Source organism: Rhinolophus sinicus, linkage group LG01, assembly GCF_036562045.2.
Source record: "Rhinolophus sinicus isolate RSC01 linkage group LG01, ASM3656204v1, whole genome shotgun sequence".
Taxonomy (NCBI): Eukaryota; Metazoa; Chordata; class Mammalia; order Chiroptera; family Rhinolophidae; genus Rhinolophus; species Rhinolophus sinicus.
Window position 1 is genome coordinate 32,493,219 of NC_133751.1, and position 21,852 is coordinate 32,515,070.

Below are 21,852 nucleotides of genomic sequence, written 5' to 3' on the forward strand. Positions count from 1 at the left end.
GGTGTACATTTGGCTCTGAAACTTGCCAATTGTGTTACATTAGACAAGGTAGTTAACTTCAGCATGCCACAGTGTCTTCATCTGTGAAAGACGTTTGTTTATGCAATTTAATTGAGGAAACATTTGTAAATTTTATAGAGTAATGTCTATTTTGTAATGTACATGTTTGTTAAATAAACAAATTATTTTAAGACTGTGCCTCAACATATCTTGGTCACTTGATGGTTAATTTTATATGTCAGCTTGACTAGTCCATGAGGTACCCAGGTACTTGTTCAAACATTATTCTGGGTGTTTTTGTGAAGGTAGTTTTGAATGAGTTTAACATTTAAATCAATAGAATGAAAAATGTAGAGAGTGTTCCCTGCTGTGGGTGGGCCTTACACAATCAGTTAGAAGCCAGAGTAGAAGTAGAACAAAGGCTGACTCTCATTTGAATAAGAGGGAATTCTTCCTGCCTGTCTAACTTCCATCTGTTTTCCTACACACAATCTGATAAATAGATGATGTATTACAGAATTGTACACTTGAAACCTATGTAACTTTACTAACCATGGGTACCCCCAATAAACTTTAAATAAATAAATACATACATACATACATACATACATACATAAAAAGAAAGATTTTACTTCACATAAAATGTTACAGTGTTTGTAAATGTGGCAAAATGAACACAAAGCTCAGCTAAATGCATATGGTCACAGTTTGTAATAAATTATGTTATATACTTATTACCAGGATTTTAGTATTTAAACAACCTACAAATTATCCATTAGATAGGATCAAGTCATTTGTTAACTTAATTTTCTGTTGTCATGGAGTATCAGAGTAGATTTAATTTATGTAATCTTTCTGCAGTATCTACATGAATTTTAAATCACATCTGGAGGAGTTCACAGACATATACTTGTTAGATAAATATTTTGTTTTTTATAAATTAATAATGATATACTTGCATTTTAGTAAATATGTTACTGTTGTCCTTTTTATTTAAAACATAAATATGTGAGATTTTACACCATTTGAGTGCCAAGCAGGAACAATTTGGTCCAATACATACAAAACTTATTAACGATGCAGTAAGTTTCAGCAGCCGCATTTCTGCTTACGATGGAAGACACTAACTTCCAATACAGTTGATTGTTATTATTTGTGGTACTTATGTTCTATAAAGTCATCTTTAACAATGGATTGTGGAATATAGTAGTTCTCCTAGTCCTTGGTTTCACTTTCTATGGTTTCAGTTATCTGCAGTCAACTGTAGTCCAAAAATATTAAATGAAAAATTCCAAAATAAACAAGTGAACAGTTTTAAAGTGTGTGCTGCTGGTAATTCAGATATTCCAAATAGAAGCCATACAGTGAAAGGTCAATACAGTGCAATAGGATATTTTGAGAGGAAGAGACCACATTCACATAGCTTTTACTACAGTTACTGTTATAATTGTTCTTTTTTGTCACTAGTTATTGTTGCTAATCTCTAACTGTGACTAATTTATAAATTAAACTTTATCATATATATGTATGTATAAGAAAAAGCATATTATGTTTAGGGTTTGATACTATTCATGGTCCCAGGCATCCACTGGGGGTCTTGGAACATATCCCCCTATGGATAAAAGGGGTTAATATACAACACCATTGTTCCTAAAGGAAAAACAGGTTTATGTTCCTATGAGCCTCTGGTCACATCATTTTTGTCAATCAATCTATGCATAACCTAATTTTATATATGTTTAAGTTTAAAGTCATCTACCTTATTCAATATATATTGTTGATTCATAAACATTAAACTCACTTCAACAGCACTATAACTCCTGCCTGAACTAAACTTTTCTGTAAAGACATATCACAGCCTTCTTGCTTTTTGGAACACTAGATAGAACTGCAGCACTATTCTTGACATCCATTTTCAATAGCAAAATCACTAGCAGAAAGCACAAAAAGTGAAAAACTAAGTAGACCACCAAAAGGAGACTTGTTTATAGTGTGAAAGCTGAAACAAAAAAAAGGAGAGTGTCACCCTGTTTGACCTCAGATTGGAATGCATATATCAAGGGACTCAAAATTTTCACCTCTGCATATCTGTTAAAATGATGCGAGTATTGATTTGAAGATTACAGATAAATTTTAGCAAATAGACAAACTTACAAATGCAGAATCTATGAGTAAAGATTATCAATGGCACTTCTACATTTTAAGTATATGCAATACTTCAGAATCTATTAGTAGTCTGTGTATTTAACTAGAAAATTCTTAAGTTCATAAATTATGAATTTAAAAAATATATATTTGAATTAGTGTGTTCTCTTAAGTAAGAACACTGGAAACCTGTAACAGTTTTAGTGGCACAGATGCAGATAAACTAATTCAGAGTAACACATTGCAAGAAGTTGCTTGAAGAGTAATTTTGAATAAGTAAAATGTAAATTAGATTTAAGATTATAAAGAATTGTGATTCTGAAAATAAAAGTTAGAGAATTTCAAAACATGGGCAATTTTTCATGCTTTAGACTGCTTATTATTATTGGTTCAAAGCAGTTTTATATCCAAGAACATTCCTAGTACAAACCTGAAATATGATTTTTCTAGTTAACTGCATTAAATATGCAAAGTAAAAGAAGACATATACAAGTCTTTTTTCATGTGCAACTAAAGTGGTTACTTTGATGTCAGTTATGAAAATCCAGCAACACACCCTCTCTTCAGGATTGGGTTAAAACAGGGCATTAAAACTATTACTAAGTCATCTAATTTAGGTACAATATCCTTGAAGCAGTAAGTAGGGGAGGAAGTCTAAATATTAATGACTATTGAATAAAAAAAAATTACTCAATTTTTACCTACTAATTAATAGTAATGGTAGAGTATTTTAAAGGGAATAATTTCATAGTTAAGCATACCTGGCTTCAAAACCCATTGCCACTACTGTGAAGGTGAGTGATTTCAACTCAGTTAATGAACTTCACTGAACCTCATTTTGCTGCCAAGCAGTTGGATGTAGAATAGAATGGTGATTACTGCTATTAGTTCTGGAGGAACATTACCTGCCTTAGAATCCCAGATCTGCCACCCAGGAGCTGTTACAGAAAATTATTCTCTTCTCACAACGCACCTTTCTCATTCGTTTAAAGTATGTGATGTGGGGATTATCCTGTGTCAGTCTGGATTCAGTTGCAAATACAGAATCTGCTCTAACTCAGTTGAACAGAAATCATTTACGCAGAAGAGCTTTCAGAAACACTGAAGAGGCTGAATAAACAGACTCTATGCTTGTCTAAACAGAGGGTAATTTACCATTGAACCACAGTCCCCAAACTGGAGCTAAAGCACCTTGTGGTGCTTCTGTGAAGGTAACTGATTCACAGGAGGACAAGCCATAGTTTAAAATCTTGAGTTAAACACTGTCATGTTTCATACTGCGGAAACCACTATATTAAGTTTTGACCCATTTAATAAGTGGAACATAATATGTGTGTTGCAGATTACACTACATGAACATTACATGGATATTATTTTTCCTACTTTTATAATTTCTTTATGTAAGTTATTGAAACCATGATATTTCTGTCACACACAAAAAGCTACCTCTTAGCTAGAAGATCTCAGGAGTGAGACTCTTCGTCTTGCCTGTCTGCTGTGCAGGGAGTCCTTTGAGGAGTTATAGTTTTTCAATTTGTTGTAAATTCCAGGGAAGATTTCCAGAGGCTCACCTCACGCCGCCATTTTGATGATGTCTCCATTATTAGCCTCTTTTTTTATGTCCAGGATCCACTCTTGTTATTCAGGTTCCACTCAAAAATATCTTCTCACTTAAGCCTTCTTTGAACATCTAATTTATATTATATTGTCTTATAATATTTTCTGAAAACCATTGAAATTATCTCATCCTGGCATTTATTTGTTCATATTTTATTTTTTTCTCCCTACAACTCTGTTCCACCATAAGAACAAAATCCATTTGTTTTGTTTACTACAGTTTGCTAACTATTAAAAGAGATGCCTGGCATATAAGAGGAACTTTACTGTTTATTGAACGAATGTGAATAAGAGTATATTACTTAAACTGTTGGAGTTTCAGATCCCTCAACTTGAAAATGGTGATAAGATGTCTTTGTCACATGATGGTCGTGAGGCTTCAACACGATATTACTCCCAGGAAATATGTTAGCTACTATTAATATGGCTGGTGGCAGAGACAATTGCCAAATGAATGTTCTCGGAGTCCATGCCAAAGGAGTGACTTTAAATGGTCATCATTAAACAATGTCCACTAACAATGTTTTTCAACATGTGGGTATCTATGTACTACACATATGGAATCACCTGGGCAATTTTTCTTTGTCTCTGACCTTGAATCCCTCAGGACAGGAAAATAATTTTTAAACATGACTTCTGAGCTGTTTTTTGTACCACAGCGTTTTTGAACTACCATCTCATATACCTTACTACTCCGAGTAATGAATACTCTAGGAATAAAACTCTTTATAAGAGAATTCAACTTTGTTAAATGGAAAAACATAACCTCATAAATCATGAGCTTTAAGGTTTGTACCTATCCATGTAACTTCTATTTGTTTTCACTCAGGTGAAAGTAAATCTAACCCTTAAAAATGTAGAGATCTGTGAAAATCACTTATTTTGAAACTACTTTTCTGGAACCTTTTCATTGCTTGTTTTTCCCTCAGGCAGGAAGCTTTTTTTTTTTTTTTTTTCTGTTCAGACCAAGTTTAGTGTCTGAATAGCGTTTAACTTTAAAAAAAAAAAAAAAAAAAAAAAAAAAGTCCTATTAAAATAAAATTAAAAATCCCCTTGTCAGTCATTTACACTTGACATTTTTTATTATTCTTTAAGAAAAATAAGCACCAGTGAGTTAATATATAAATGCATGCCTTTTATCTCTAGCAATTATAATAAATAAAAAAGTTTGTCTCCAATAAAAGGACCTATGGTCACCAACACATTGATAGACAAATAATTGGCTATGGGTGGGAGCAGGTGTATGGAGTTCTTATAAAATCAAATCAGGGTGAATCCTCAAGCAAATTAAATTTAACTGTTTTTGAGAATCTGGAAGGGAGTTGATTTTGTCAATGAAAGGGTGGTATAGGCAAGAATTAGAGAGCATGTTGTATAAATGGTGATGTGCTAAAAAGGAATCCCCACTGGTGTTGAAGACATCTGCTTTTTTTTCATATAAATGTTATGCTGCAGATAAAGTTTGTGCCACCTTACCCTGACAAAAGCAGTCAATTGGGCAGTTTTGGAAACATATTTGCCTCTCACCTCCCCCACCAATTTCACAATATTACAGTGTTATGACTCACAACTTACCTAAATTTCACCTTTAGAACACATCTCTAAGCATCTTTGATTATCATAACCATTCTTGGGGTAGAAATATCACTGAAATACTGAAATGCCTTGACTTTATTAATAGAACTTATTTAAGATGGAGTCACCACAATGCATTGTCTTTTTTGCTCTCAGTAGCCAGTCGCCACTAGCTGAGGTCTACTTGGGTTTTATACAAGCTTACTGCTAAATCTGTCTTTGAGAAAAAAATTGAGCAATACAATTGTTAGTTCCATTAATAGCAATATATAAATATTAATTAATAAATAATATATAACTTAATATAAAATATAAATAAATGTAATTTTATTCAAAATTATATTTAACAAGACCTGGGTATGCAAATGTTCTACTTTGCATCTTTGTGTCATGTGCATCTTTTTGTATACCTGATCTGTGATGAATTTTATACGTAAAAATCTCATATATTATATAAAAATTAGTAATATCTGATATGCATGTTTAGGGTTTTATACTTTATAAAGCATTTTGCTGCACACTCTTTAAACCAATTATTACAATACCTATGTAAGTTCAATAAGAAGATGAAAGGATTTTCTATAAAGGGACTAGAGACTTATAGTTCCAAATTCAGGTGTTTCCCCCCCTCCCCTTTAAGTCAATGGTCCCTAATTTTCAGTTTTGACATTCCATTCTTTTGAAAATACAAGGTTTTTTGTTGTTGTTGTTCCAATGTTTATAGTCACAGAGAATATTTTATTTTAGTGTACAATTTCACTTAGGTATGTTAAATAAGAGATTTAAAGCACTGGTTTTCCCTTCTATATGATGGAGATATTTTATTAACAATATTTTACTTATAGTGTGTGCATATACAGTTTTAGTTTTTAAAAATATCATTAATCTTTCTCATTTCCTAAATTGACTATCATCGTTGAAGACTGACTATAAGCTACACATTAATAAACTCTCAGCATCTATGCAGGCTAATGAAACAATAAGCTAATCTCCTCTGGAATAATTGCCACACTATTTATGCGTTATTTATAAATAAATTTTCAAATTACATATATACATATGCAATGTTTTTTCTAAGTATTTCAGATTGTGTAACATATTGTCAGACTATGTCAAATTTTTATGATGAATTACATAATTGGAAATTGCAGTTTTTTACACAGAAATTTGAGACTAAGACAATTAAATATTTAATTTAGGCTAAATCATCCATTTAGTTTCCCCTAAGATAGATTTGCTACATGCATTAAAAATATATATATATATTATTTATAGAAATCAACCATTAATTTTGGTGAATATCAACAGAAATGAGTTTTCAAAGGCTAATATTTTAATATCATTCATATGAAATGACTAATATTCCATCAGTAACAATCTTGGGTAGGTAGCACACATTTAGGAATCATGAAATAAGAAGGTATTTCTCAGTAGCTCAGGAAAAAACATAATCCATACACATCTATTCTCTATTTAGGAAAAGTCTTTTCTCTTTCCTGTTTTTTTTTTTTTTTTCCCAATTCTATGCTCTGGTGTGGTAGCTGATTCTCCTGGTTGCAGAATTTTACTTCCTCATCAATTAAAGTTTGTTCCATTCTCTGACTTTAATTTATGTTGTATGATACTATTAACTGCAGATTATAGCTTGTATTGTTGTTTTCTTTATTGACATATATACATTTGGAGAATGTGCTGAAATAAACTGATTTAGCTAGTTTGTCCTATGGAAAACAGAAGCTTTTCTCCCATTCTCCCTTGAACCCAAACCAATTATACTTTTATTTCTATAACTTAAAAAAAGGAAAACAAGAAAGAAAAATCCCTTCTAAATGATACCAACGACTTTCAAATGACTGAATTCAGAGATCACTTACGTCTTAGCAGTTTTGGCTCCTCTCTTTCCTCCCTGGAAGCTCCTTTTCTATCTCCTTTTGGTGGTTTTTCTTCACATTCCTGACCTTGACATACGGGAGTTTCTATTTCCACTCACTGCTTAAGTGATCACCTCTCCATAAATTTAAAAACAATCAATATGCTTACATTTCTAAATTTTTGTTTCCAGCCTAGATCTCATTCTTGAACTTTTGAATCATACTTCTAAGTATCTATTTAATATTTTCACTTGTAAATTTATTAGGCATATCAAATTTAGCTCATCCAAAATTAAGCTAATTACTCTCAACGTAAAAGCAAACTTTTCTTCCCAGTCTCTCCATCTTCTTAAATGGTAATTCCATTCTTCTACTTGCTTTAGACAATTGTTAACTTTCTTTTTATTTATTTTTTTATCAATAGATTTTATATTTTTAGATAAATTTTAGGTTCACAGCAAAACTGAACATAAAATAGAGAAAGTTCCCATATAATCCCTGTCCCCACAAATGCATAACCTTTTTCACTATCAGCATCCTGCACCAAGCACATTTGTTAAAATCAATGAACCTACACTAGCAAATTTTTATCATCCAAAGTTCACAGTTTAAACTAGGGTTTGCTTGATGTGTTGCACATTCCATAGATTTTTGTTAAATACTTTCTTTCATTGTTATCTCACTTCTGGCCATCACATATTTGTCTTGCCTCTAGGACCCTGAAGACGCCTTACCACCTATGCCATGGATCTCTGGATTATTGAAATAACTTTTTATCTAGTCTGCCTTTACCTCATCAACATGTGCTCCACAGAGCCCCAGGATGGTTCTTTTACAATCTTTTAACCAATCCATATCGGTTTCTCTGTCATCCTTTACTCTCTTCCATTTGCTCATTTCTATTCACCAACATTGGCTTTCTTAGTGTTTTTTGAACACATCAAACATGCACCCATCTCAGGGCCTTTCACACTTACTGTGCCCTTTGCCTGGACTTCCCTCCTCCCCCACATTTATCAACAGAGCTTACCCCCTGACTTAATCTTTCTATATTCAAATTCAACCTTCTAAAAGATTAAATTTACAATGACACTATTAAAATGAAACCCATGATGACACTAATTTTCCTTCATTATCATCACTATTGGTGTATTATATATTCATGTCTTGCTCTCTATCTATTTATTTGGATGTATTTCTTCCCCTCCTAGACTATAACATCCAAGAAATAAAGGAATGTTTTATTTCTGCTTTATTCAGTGGGATATCCCCCGTCTGTAAACAGTGCCTGGATTATAAAAAGCATGTAAATAGATTTGAATAACTATTTCATGACTGACATGGAAATAAAAATCTCAAGGTTATTTTATGGGACCTGAGAAATTGTGAAATTTTTATGGAAAGAGAAATCAGTAAAATAGTAAAAACAATTACAGAAAAAAATAGGGAAATTTTGGACACTTAATTCACAAAGACATGGACTAGCCAATAAGCCAGTGAAAAGACGGCCTTTAGCTATTAAGAAATATAAATTAAAAAGAACAATGAGATGCCAGTAAACATTCACCAGAATGGCTAAAATAAAATTATTGATAATGTAAAATATTGGCAAGAATTTTAAGCAAACGAAAATCTCATACATGACTAGTGAGCAGGTAAATTTGTATAATCATTTTAGAAAATGGTTTGTTGGTTACTTACAAAGTTAAACATACACCCAGGTTTTCAACTTCTAAGCATTTACCTAAGAGAAATAATTGCACATGTCTACAACACTACACAAAAATGTGTACACAAATATCCATAACATTTGTATTCATATTGGTCAGAAACTAGAAACAATCTAAATATCTATCAATAGATGAATGGATAAACATTGTGCTATATCCAAAAAATGTAAATCTACTCATCAATAAAAATAAAGGAACTCATGATACATGCAAAAATATGGATGGACCTCTGTTGCGTCCTGCACAACACAAGCAGTGGGAAAGCGAGGGAGGCGGCAGGGGCTAAATTCTATTATAGAAATAAAGAGACCAGAGACACTGAATGCAGAGAAACCACAGAGGACCAAGGGACTCACAGCCTCAAGAGACTGGAGCCCCGAATCGGGTCGTCGTGGGTATTTATTGCTTTTTTACAATAGGCATCACATGATTCTGGGCAGGGTCTGTAAAACTCTTACACCACTAATACAATTAGCATGTTCCCAATATCCAATCATATTGTCCCAAAGCAACCTGTGCATGCTGTCCCCATGTGAACAAGGTGCGGTGTATACAATCCCTGGGGGAGCAGGCCTCTCATGGCCATCATCCCATGAGCCAAGCGGGGCGTGAGATGGTTTCACTCAATTAATCATTCCTTAGCACAATAGAGTGCTGGTCACTTGAAGCAGGAGTCAGCAGCTCCCAGGAAACATTGGAGGAGGGGCATCCCTCCTAGTTTCAAAGGCTAACTCATGGGGGTCCCTGGGGTCCCGTCTGGCTTAAGTCGTCCCTCCCTTGAGGAAACTTACTCGTCTTTGACCGCAGACCCAGCATACTGGGACCAAGAGAGGAGACCTATAAAACTCAACCCTTAAGAGGGACAACCGCAACCCTCTTTCCCTAAGGAAAGGATGGTAGGGACAAGCGGCTAGGCTGCTGTGTGACAACACCTCCCCTTTTTGTTTTTGTAATGTGAGAAAAACAGACCGTGCCGTTTCTTCATTCAATGCCTTTCGGAGGGAGGCATGTCCGCATCCGAAGACTAAACAAAACAAACAGAATACAATAATCAGTGTTACAATAACACCAATAAACCCACCACCCAGGTTTTTTATCCATTTAACCGGATTCAAGGAGGACAATCCATCCACAGCAGCTGACAAAACATCTTCTCCGGGTAAAAGTTGAAGCTTAGCACTAGACATTTGATCAACCTCTTGTTGTAATTGTACAATATTTACAGTGAGATTAGGCATGTGCCCCAAAAGATGAGCACGAACATCATTCCAAGGAGTACGAGTTTGATTATAATCAAAAGGGGTTACACAATAAGTGGTTACATTCCAATCACATTTAAGAGAAATCATAGTACGTAAATTTTCTAACTGATCACCAAGAGAAACTACTGTTGTTTCTAAATCTACTAATCTGACATTAATTTCTTCATCTATCTTAACCTGTTGATTCCAAGTTTTACTAGCATTTTCATGCCATTGTTGTACAAATTCAGTAGTTTGAACAGTCTGGTGTAAAGCGACACCAGAAACAGCAGCAACCGTGGTTACAGCAATTTTTCCCATTAGAGCAGCAATTAACAATCCAATAAACCTTTTTGCTCGATGGACAACCTTATGAAGCAATTGAAGAACAATATGAACAGTAGGAGATCCCTCCCACACTCTAGGGGCTCGGACAGGAATCCATAGACCCCGTCTTTTTCTTAAAATCATAATTTTATCTTCTGAGGAATTATAAATGGAGGAATCGATACAAGTATGCAAACGACAATGAAAACATTCAACAAGGCTAAGGGAATTTTCTATAGTAAATTTTCCAATCAGGAAAACATAAGGCAATTTAAGGCAAGCTTGTAAATTAAGCTTTTGAGATTTTTCAAAATTAAAGGTGTACCGTTTATTATTATCTTTGGTCAAATTTCCATTCCAAATGCCAATAGGCGCTAAAGCCAAGGCCACCTTCCACAAGGTCTTTTGCACTGGACCCCTAATGGGAGTAATCATTTTTAACTGAGGTGGGGCCAGAACTTTATCTATCCAATAAATGGACAGATCATAAGGAAATTTAACTATTTTTGGAAATCTTCCTAACACTAATTTGTCTTTAAGAGATTGGGGCTCAGAGCACCTTCCTGAAGAGCAGGTGTGCATAGCGATCCCAAAAGGTCCCCAATCAACAATTGTACCTATGGAATTTCGAGCTAGCACTCTATCAAAACTTCCTCTACATTCTTCCCAGTGAATACGGGAACTATTGGCTGCCCACTTTTCTTGAGGACAAGTAGAAATGGGAGGAGGATACAGATGGGTACTCAACCCTTCAGTCTGAAATCCTTTTCCTGAAAGCATGAACAAGTCCCTATAGGACTCAGTCCCTTCACCCTTAGGGGTGACCCACACTTGATCCTTTACCGGAATACAAGGAGGGACAGGACCAATGCAAAGAGGAGGATAAACAAATCCCAAGGCAGTTGTTTTGGTGAGATTAAATTCTCTGCCTTCTTCATCAGGAAATTCTGGACCTCTCTGATCCTCTGGTCCTGGGAACCAGGAGCTATCATTTATATAAATCAGAGGAGGCGCATCATTCCAAGTTACAGGTGTCAGCAATGGAGGATTGGGACCATAAGCCCAATATGTGAAGTTTTCTGCTTTAACACCCATGGGAAGGAACCTTACAGCCGTGAGAATAGCCATCGTGGAGATAAGCATGTTGGAGGCTGTTCTCGGCATTCCTAACACTATAAGATTTCTCTCTGCCTCTCGGGACAATTTCTTAATCTGCTTCCAAGTAGGCAGCGGGTTGCGTCGGGGAGGAGCTCGAAGAATCCGGATGCGTGGAACCCTCGGCTGCGATGTCTCAGATGATGAAGACGCCTCACTGGGAGGAGGTGCCGGCGGCGGATACGTCTGGCCTGATGGACATCTCGGCTGCGGAACCACCACAGGGGCTGGAGGAGCCGGGGAAGTCGGAGCCTGATGACGGGGGCCCATGAAGCGATTCATCCACCGGTAGGGGTCGCTCGGTGCCACGCATCGGTAGGTCGCGTACACCTGGGTCATCGGTGGAGATCCCATCTGGCGAGTGATGATCACATTCCGCGGAGGAACAGCATCCGAGGTTTGGACCAGCGTGCTGATTGCCATGTTCTGCGAGGGATCGGACTCCATGATAAGGCTTAATGCACCGGCTTGGCACCCACAGAGGACGTTCTTTTGATCCTGGAGAAATACAAGCATAACCTCGTCCCCATGTTAACAGAGTCCCTAAATGCCATTGATTGGTCTGGATATCCTTCCACCAAATGGGCACATCTTCCAAAGCCTTAGGGCTATGGAGATTATTAAAATGTCTTTCTGCAGCTGTGTGTCCAAGATGAGGCTCCATATTATTAGAGCCAGAAAAATTTTAAAAATTCAAAGTGAACATAGCTTTGGCTAATTGCACCTGCGGAGGATCCTTGTCTCCCCCTTTTTGTTTTTGTAATTGTTTCTTTAAAGTACAATTAGCTCGCTCCACAATGGCTTGACCTTTAGGATTATAAGGAATTCCAGTGGTATGGTGAATATTCCACTGTTCACAAAATTTGGTAAATTTATTGCTAGTATAAGCAGGACCGTTATCTGTTTTAATGGCTTTGGGAAGTCCCATAACAGAAAAACAAATTAACAAGTGTCTGCAAGCGTGTCCTGCAGTTTCACCACTCTGAGCGGTTGCAGTGATATATCCAGAAGATGTGTCAATTGTGACATGTACAAATGACAATTTCCCAAATGAAGCAACATGGGTTACATCCATCTGCCAAATATCATTGGGTACTAAACCTCGGGGATTAACCCCTTCTGGGCATTCTTGAGGAGCATTAAGAATCTGACAAGTTGGGCAAGTTTGAACAATATGCTTGGCCTGTTTACAGGTAATTGGGAACCGAGCCCGAAGACCTGCAGCATTGGCATGAGTCAAAGAATGGAATATTGGTTGCCTCGGTAACTAATACATTAGCAACCAAAGAATCAGCAATGGCATTGCCACGCGTCAAAGGTCCCGGGAGGGGAGTATGAGCGCGTATATGAGTGATGAAAAATGGATGTTGTCTATTTCTAACTACTTGTTGGAGTTGGTTAAAAAGAAACTGGAGAGACGGATTAGAGTTGTTAGACAGAAGTGCCGTCTCTATGTTTTGTACTGTATGTACAACATAAGCAGAATCAGAGACAATATTCAATGGCTCACCACATTCCTGCAGAGCAGTTAAAACTGCAACTAATTCTGCTCTCTGGGCTGAGGTACAATTAGTCTGAATAACCTGTTGGTCAACTTCACTAACAATAGCAGCTTTGCCATTACTGGACCCATCAGTAAAAACTGTCCTCCCTTGGGAAATAGGAACTGAACTGAACCTTTTCGGGAGAATCCAACTAGTTTTTAATAGAAACTGAAACAATTTATGTTTAGGATAATGGTTATCAATTATGCCGAAATATCCACAAACAGCAATTTGCCAAACTTCAGAATGGATATTTAAATGATTTGTTTGCTGTTTTTTACAGGGAACTATTATCTTATTGGCTTCTATTCCATTTAAATGAAGAACTCTGGTTCGAGCTCGAGAAACAAGTTCTGAAATTAACTCTAAGTATGTCGGAAGAGATTTAACAAAATTATTAGGCAGAAACAACCACTCCACAAGGTCGTTTTGTTGGACAATAACTGCGGTTGGTGAATGAGGAGTGGGAAAAATTAAAATTTGTAAGGGTTGAGAGGGATCTATGCGCTGAACCTGAGCTGCTTGAATTTTCTTTTCTACTAAGTCCAACTCCTGACAAGCCTGAGGGGTTAAAGTACGGGGACTATCCAATTGAGAAGGACCCCGTAAAAGACTAAACAAATTATTCAGCGCATCAGTTGGGATTCCCAGAGTGGGACGTAACCAATTAATATCTCCCAACAATTTTTGTAAATCATTTAAAGTGGAAATTTGATCTCTTCTGATCTGTACCTTTTGAGGTTTAATCGTTTGTCTGTCCAAGATAGCTCCCAAATATTTGATGGGAGTTGTAGTTTGAATTTTATCAGGAGCAATGCAGAGTCCTGCCATCTCAAGTTGCTCTTGCAACAGTTTGAAACAATCTGCAAGGACTTCTGGGGAAGACGCAGCACAGAGAATGTCATCCATATAATGAATGATATAACAGGCTGGAAATTTTTCTCTGACCGGAGCAACAGCTCTAGCCACATAAAATTGACAAATGGTAGGGCTATTTAGCATTCCCTGAGGGAGTACTTTCCACTGATACCTCTTGATTGGTTCTTTATTATTTAAAGACGGTATTGAAAATGCGAATTTAGGGCAATCCTCAGGATGTAAAGGAATTGAATAAAAGCAATCTTGTAGGTCTATGACCACCAATGGCCAATTTTTTGGAATCATGGATGGCTGAGGAAGGCCAGGTTGAAGTGGACCCATGGGTTCAATTAAAGAATTAACTACTCTTAAATCTGTGAGCATTCTCCATTTTCCTGATCTTTTCTTTATAACAAATACTGGGGAATTCCACGGACTAGTGGAAGACTCTATATGATCTTGTTCTAATTGAATCTGTACCATTTCCATTAATGCCTCTAATTTCTCCTTAGAAAGGGGCCACTGTTCAATCCAATGAGGCTTATTATCTATCCATTTAAGAGCTAAAGGAGTTTTTAGCTCAGCGACAGCGGCCCCTAACAAAAAGGCTGTTGATCTTGTGAATGAAATCCTATCCCTTCTCTGCCCACCTGTAATGCAGGTTGGAGAGGTTGGGTAATGCCCTGATTAAATTTGCCTAAACCTTGTCCTGGTAGATACCCCATCTGTTTCATCATTTGCTGACTTTGAGGGCTATACTGTCCTGGGGGAATAACAATTTTTGCTCTCCATTGAGAAAGTAAATCTCTACCCCATAAACTTATTGGAATATCAGCAACATATGGCTGCAAAAATCCTTTTTGTCCTTCTGGCCCAAGGCAAGGAAGGATATGGGTGCTTTGAAGCAATTTTGAAATTTCTCCTACTCCAACAACATTTATGTCGGCTTGTTGGGTAGGCCAATTTGCGGGCCAATCTTGAGAGCAAATGATGGAGACGTCTGCACCTGTGTCCATAAGTCCTAAAAATTTTCTGTCTTGAAGGCTAATGTGGCATAAAGGACGAATGCTAGAAATTTTTTCTGCCAGGAATGTTCCTGCTAAACCTGTACTTCCAAATCCTCCTGTTCTTTTTTGAGTTCCTCGTAAATTGGGTGGAATATATGGAATTAAGAGAAGCTGAGCAACTTTTTCTCCTTTTTTTGCTGACCATGGAACTGAAGAAGACATAACAATTTGAATTTCTCCTTTAAAATCTGGGTCTATTATTCCGGTGTGGACAGTAACTCCTTTTGATGTTAAGCTGGAACGACCAAGGAGGAGTCCAACCGTATTCTTGGGAATTGGTCCAACAATGCCTGTAGGCACCCGGAGAGGTGTTTCTCCTGGGAGTAATAAAATATTCTGAGCAGTACAAACATCTACTGCAGCACTTTCTTCAGTGGCAGAAGTTAATTGCTCAATGGATAGTTTTGAGGGGGCGGCACCGTGTGATAATTCTGTGGTGCCGCTAGGTTGGCAAACATCCCCAGTTGAGGGATTGTCTGACCCACAAATGCCCCGGTTGTTGTCTGGGCCTGGGGCTGGCCCAGCTTCCCGTTTCCCTGAAGCAGAGTGCCGTCTTTATGATATTTAGATCTGCAAGCGGAGGCCCAATGATTTCCTTTCTGACAGCGTGGACACAATCCAGGCTGTTTTGCACCTTGAAAAGGTGTGGGCTGAGGAGGTTGAGGGTTGTTTTTACTTTTAACCCTGCAATCTCTTTTAGTATGTCCTGTTTTTCCACAATTATGGCAAGTGCCAGAAAACATCTCTTTTTTGAAAAGCACCGGTAATTGCATTAGCCAAGAGTGCTGCCTTATGATCCTCAGTCCCTACCTCTTGGCACAAGCGCAAATACCCCATTGCATCTGTCTTTCCTTTCTGTGCCCCTATGGCTCTTTGACAATCCTTATTAGCATTCTCATATGCCATAATCTGAAGGATCACATCTGCAGCTACAGGATCAGTAATTTGTTTTTTAATGGCTTCCTGGAGTCGAGCCAGGAAATCAGAATAAGGCTCCTGAGATCCTTGAAGAACTTTCTGAAAGGAGGAATGAGTCTTTCCTTCAACTTCAATCTTTTCCCATGCAGCAAGGCAAATTTGTTTAAGTTGCTCTATAGCAACTCCTTGCATATCTAATTGATTACGGGTTGGTGCCCAATGGCCTTTGCCAACAAGCTGATCAGCAGTAATATTGATGTTAAGAGCTTGGTTTTGTCTTTCTTTATTCTCAGCCCTTCAATCCACCAAGTTTTTAAACTGCAAGAATTGTGCAGGAGTAAGGCAAGTTTGAGCTAAGGCCTGCCAGTCTGTTGGAATCATTCTGTGGCCATCAGCAATACCTCTAACGAGGCCAACAGTATAGGGAGAAGTAGTCCCAAACTGTAACACTGCCTGTTTTAACTCTTTAAGCAATTTAAAAGGAAAAGGCTCATACACTGCCTCATGGATTCCATCTGGGTTATTTTGGCCAGGAGCTTCAATTTGTCTGAAAATCACTGGAAAATTAAGAGCATCCACATCTCCAGCCATTTTTGCCTGATGTGTACCCTGCTCTAATGCTGACAATTTGAAGCTGAATTGTTTAGCTGTTATTGCTGGAGGCTTTTGAGCAAACGGATTGTTCTGAATAAATGGATTATTGGCATTACAGCAAGTCTTAGGCTGTTGCCACATCTGATTAGCACATGGAGGTGGTGGAGGCCAGAAAGGAGGAAACTCCTCCTGGAAACATTCCTCGAGATCAGGATAAAGATTTCGAGGGACTATAGTGGAATTAGACTCTGACCCCTCATCTTCTTTTTCCTTTTTAGTTCTCTTTGGTGAATCTCTCTTACCTTCCCTATCTTCCCTTTCCTCTTCAGAGTCTGTCTGTAGTGGTTCTAGAACTGACCGAACTAGTTCAAAAGTCTCCCAGATCGAACTTGGAAACGAAGTTCCGTTGGCATGGAGATCACGGAGATCTTGACCAACTGCTTCCCATTTATCTAAGTCTAAGGTTCCCAGGGTAGGAAACCAAGAGCAATGGACCTCAATTACTTTGAGAAGTTCTTCCAACCTCTTTTCTGAGGCCCTATGTTGTCCTTTTTTAAGCAACTGCTTCAGCAGGCAAATATAAGGTCTATACTTACTTTCTGAATTTCCCATTTTTTCTTTCCCACAAGAAGGATACAAGAAGGAAAAAAAAAAGAAACTTTCACTCAATATCCACTCTGATGCTCGGCCGGCCGTTCCCCTCGCGGGAACTTAGCACCTGTCTTGGCTAAGGCTCAACCGTATAAATCCCGGTCCAGGTTGGGGAAACCCCCAAGTAGCCGTTATGCCATATGACAGAGTGACGGAACCGCGGTGACGAGCCCACTCAAGCCCCGTAATCACGAAGATCGTGGGACCATAACCATACACACACACTCCCACGCACTGTCACTCAAAGATAGATTGAAAAGTATTTAATTACTTCCTCTGAATAACCTTGGTTTAATACTCTGAGTCCATAAAACTACCCCCTTACCAGGTAGCTGTCGCGCGACGGATGCTCAGAGGCCCCTCAACCGTATCTGCAGACCATACAACTCTTAGTTGTTCTTCTCTCCTCGTGCCCCACGTTGGGCGCCAGATGTTGCGTCCTGCACAACACAAGCAGTGGGAAAGCGAGGGAGGCGGCAGGGGCTAAATTCTATTATAGAAATAAAGAGACCAGAGACACTGAATGCAGAGAAACCACAGAGGACCAAGGGACTCACAGCCTCAAGAGACTGGAGCCCCGAATCGGGTCGTCGTGGGTATTTATTGCTTTTTTACAATAGGCATCACATGATTCTGGGCAGGGTCTGTAAAACTCTTACACCACTAATACAATTAGCATGTTCCCAATATCCAATCATATTGTCCCAAAGCAACCTGTGCATGCTGTCCCCATGTGAACAAGGTGCGGTGTATACAATCCCTGGGGGAGCAGGCCTCTCATGGCCATCATCCCATGAGCCAAGCGGGGCGTGAGATGGTTTCACTCAATTAATCATTCCTTAGCACAATAGAGTGCTGGTCACTTGAAGCAGGAGTCAGCAGCTCCCAGGAAACATTGAAGGAGGGGCATCCCTCCTAGTTTCAAAGGCTAACTCATGGGGGTCCCTGGGGTCCCGTCTGGCTTAAGTCGTCCCTCCCTTGAGGAAACTTACTCGTCTTTGACCGCAGACCCAGCATACTGGGACCAAGAGAGGAGACCTATAAAACTCAACCCCTAAGAGGGACAACCCGCAACCCTCTTTCCCTAAGGAAAGGATGGTAGGGACAGGCGGCTAGGCTGCTGTGTGACAACAGACCTCAAAAGCATTATGCTGAGCAAAAGAAGCCAGGCAAAAAAGAGAAGGACTCCACCTATAGGAAATTCTAAAACGGGAAAAATTATTCTACAGTGACAGAAATAGATTAAGGTTGTGTGGGAGCAGAAGTGGGGGAGATGGACATGCCAGAACATTTAAGGGTGATGAAAATATTCTGATCTTGACTGTGGTGGTCATTACACAGATTTATACATTCATCATTCAATTTGTACATAGAAATTGACAATTTTATTGCATGTAAATTACACCTGAGCAAAGTAATTTAATAAGTAAAAAATGTATATTTAAGTACATGTAGTACATAAAAGGTAATTTTTTAATAAAATAAAACAGACACTTGAAATTATTTTAGAGCTATATTCAATTGTATTTTTGATTAAAATTCCTCTTTATTTTTTAACCAAGTTCTTCATTATGCAATTTGTGGCAGATAGCTTCCAGCAGATTATAAAAATGTAACTGAAGCTTAACAATGACTATTACAATAGGTGTTGAAAATCTAAGAATCAATCAATCTTGTGTTTGTTGGTATATTTTACAAACATAATGTGTTATAGAACGTGAGCCTCAAGTCTGTCCCTTGTGGGATCATCATTCAAAAGGTTAATTTTTGTTTACATAGATACACTATGACACTCACTGTTCCTTTAAATACATTTATAGATATTCCTTATGCAGTTGTATCCATGATCAGAGAGAGCTAGATTCAATACAAATGCCATCAACTGAATCATTTGGGATGTTTTTCTTAATATCAGTTTTACAGGGAATACTTTAGAAAGGAATTAATATTATAAATCTCTGTATTTCAACTGTCATGAATTTCCCCTTTCATTTTAAGAAAAAATACATATTCTATAATTAACTATTGGGAACATTGCTTCTCTCCTTCTGAGAGAATATCTTTGCTTAGATTTTCACTTAATAAATATTATTAATCAACTTTATAAATAATACTCAGATTTAAAATGAACTACAAAAAGTTTTAATGGTCCTAAGATATTTAGAGTTTTCAATGACTGTTTCTCAGTATCTTACAATCACACTTGTTATTTGTATTTTTGCTAAATTATGATTCGTGTTTTCCTTTACCTTTCTTGTGTGAATGACCTATTTGGGAGATTTCTTTATTTTTTAAATATGAAATAGAAATAAAGAGTGGAAAATGCAGAGGAAAAATAAATGTTTTAATATTTTTAAAAAGCTTCAAAGAAGCCAGAGAGAAACGATGTGTTAACTATAGGAAAAAAACAATTCAATTGACAGACGCTATCTCTTTGGAAACCAGGGAATGATATTATTTCCAGGGTGAAAATAAAACCTTCAAACTGTGAATTCTATACTGGTAAAACTATCCTTTAGAAATGAAGGGAAAACAAAGAAATTATCAGTTGAAGGAAAATTAAAGTAAAATTTTGAAGGAGACCTAGCCTTAAAGATTGGCTATAGGAGATTTTTCAAATAGAAAGGATATGGTAAAAGAAGGAATCTTTGAACATCAGAAAGGAAGTAGGAAGTACAGAAAGAACAGAAATATGGATATATATAATAGACTATTCTGTTCTTCATGAGTTTTCATTATTATAGTTGTTGATAGAGAAATTATAGCACCATTTGATACACAAGAGAATGATATTTGAAAATGGAGGAAAAAGGAAACTAAATGCGAGAGAGTTTTCCACACTTCACTGAAAGTAGTAAAATGTTGATACGAGTAGACTGTTGCAAGTCATAAACACGTGTTGTCATATCCAAAGCAACAACTATAAAACTCTACAAAGAGATATACTCAAACCACTATAAATAAATCAAAATGTAGTCTTAAAATATATTTAAGTAATCTGAGGAAGGTAAAAAAAGTGAAACAGAGGAATGAGAATTTGAAGAAACAAATAAAAAACCAACAATACAAGCGGCAGACTCACACATTAACATATCATTAATTACCTTAAATGTAAATGGTATAAATACACCAATCAGAAGATATAAATTGGCAGAGTGGATAAAAATAAAATGATCTATTACATTTACTTAGATAAGCCTCTCTTCAAACTTAAAGACATAGGTAAAGGATGAGAAACTATATACTATGCAAACAGTAACAAAATGCTGGAATGGCTATATTAATATATTTATAAGGTAGACCATTTTACAGTATTACCAGAAAGAAAGAAAAATAAAAATAATTGGAAGTGAGGAAATATTGGAAAACATAGTGACTAAGAATTTCCTAAAATAAAAAATAAAAAACATTGTTGGAAATATGTCATAGAGTACCAAACAGAATGGATAAAGAAAAAGAAAATCACAGCTTAACAAGTTATGCTGAAGTTTAATAAAAACATGTACAAAAAGAACATACTAAATACCTCCATGTTCTCATGAAATTTTAGAAAATAAAGAGAACGATGTAAAAGTTTAAAGAGAGAAAAAGCTAATCGTCTAAAACGAACAAGAATCAAATTATAATCATATTATCCTCCAGGGACACGGATTGCAAACAGATAATGTAGTAATATTTTATAGGTATTGGAAAAAACTACCTGTGTGTTTTGGGCTCAGGGTAAACACCAGCTGCACTGCTTGGTGCTTGCTAAGTCTCAGAGGCATAAGCTAGCAGTTACATATCTCTCTGTATTCCTGGTAACTCATAGAGAACTTGGTCTAAAGTCGATCTGAATGCCCTGGATACCAACTCCTATTGTTATCTCTTTTTATAGGATGGCTCCTTGACATTAGGTGACAGCAACATAAAGCAATCCTTGGGATGGAAAATAGCACACCCTCTACCCTTGGGGTGAAGGAATGATCCCAGATGCAAGCCAATTTCAGGCTAGGAAACCTCCAAGAAATCAGGTAACCAAGACTTCTTATCTCCACAAATATTGTATACAACAAAACAACCACTTAAAAATGAAGTGAGATATTAACCATTCTAAAAAGCAATCTGATAGTATTTATCAGAATTTAATGTTTGCATTCCCTTTAATCCAGCATTTCTATGCCTTTTTTATATACACCAGAAAATTTATCTGGTTGGTATAATAGATTCATAAGGAACTATGCAATATTTGTTTATTGTATATATTTGTGGTAGTTGAGAGCTGAAGGCAACCATCATCTCTAGGGTAATGAATAAATTAAATATGTAGACAGATTTCTTTTCAATGCCATGTATTTAGAAACTGCAAATAAGATGTACCTAAAACAACAGATTAATATTAAAGTATAGTTTTACTAATAAAAAGTAAGAAACAGAGCATATAAGACACACAGCACACTTTTACTGTTATAATTTCAAATTTGAAATTTCAAACAAAAAATTACATATTTTACCAGGATACATTACCTGTAAGGACATACATCAATCACATCAGAATGGGTGCCTATGGTGGCCTTCAT

The 21,852-nt window shown here is 36.8% G+C and overlaps 1 protein-coding gene across 1 annotated transcript; it reads right to left on the reverse strand.

Moving 5' to 3' along the window:
• Positions 1–9,923: 9,923 nt before the first annotated feature.
• Positions 9,924–11,670, reverse strand: LOC141570421 (endogenous retrovirus group K member 6 Env polyprotein-like). The gene is made up of 2 exons (XM_074326895.1): positions 10,045–11,670; positions 9,924–9,962 (listed from the first exon to the last, which is right to left on the reverse strand). Exons 1-2 carry the CDS (start codon positions 11,668–11,670, stop codon positions 9,924–9,926), a joined length of 1,665 nt encoding a protein of 554 aa, XP_074182996.1.
• Positions 11,671–21,852: the final 10,182 nt, after the last annotated feature.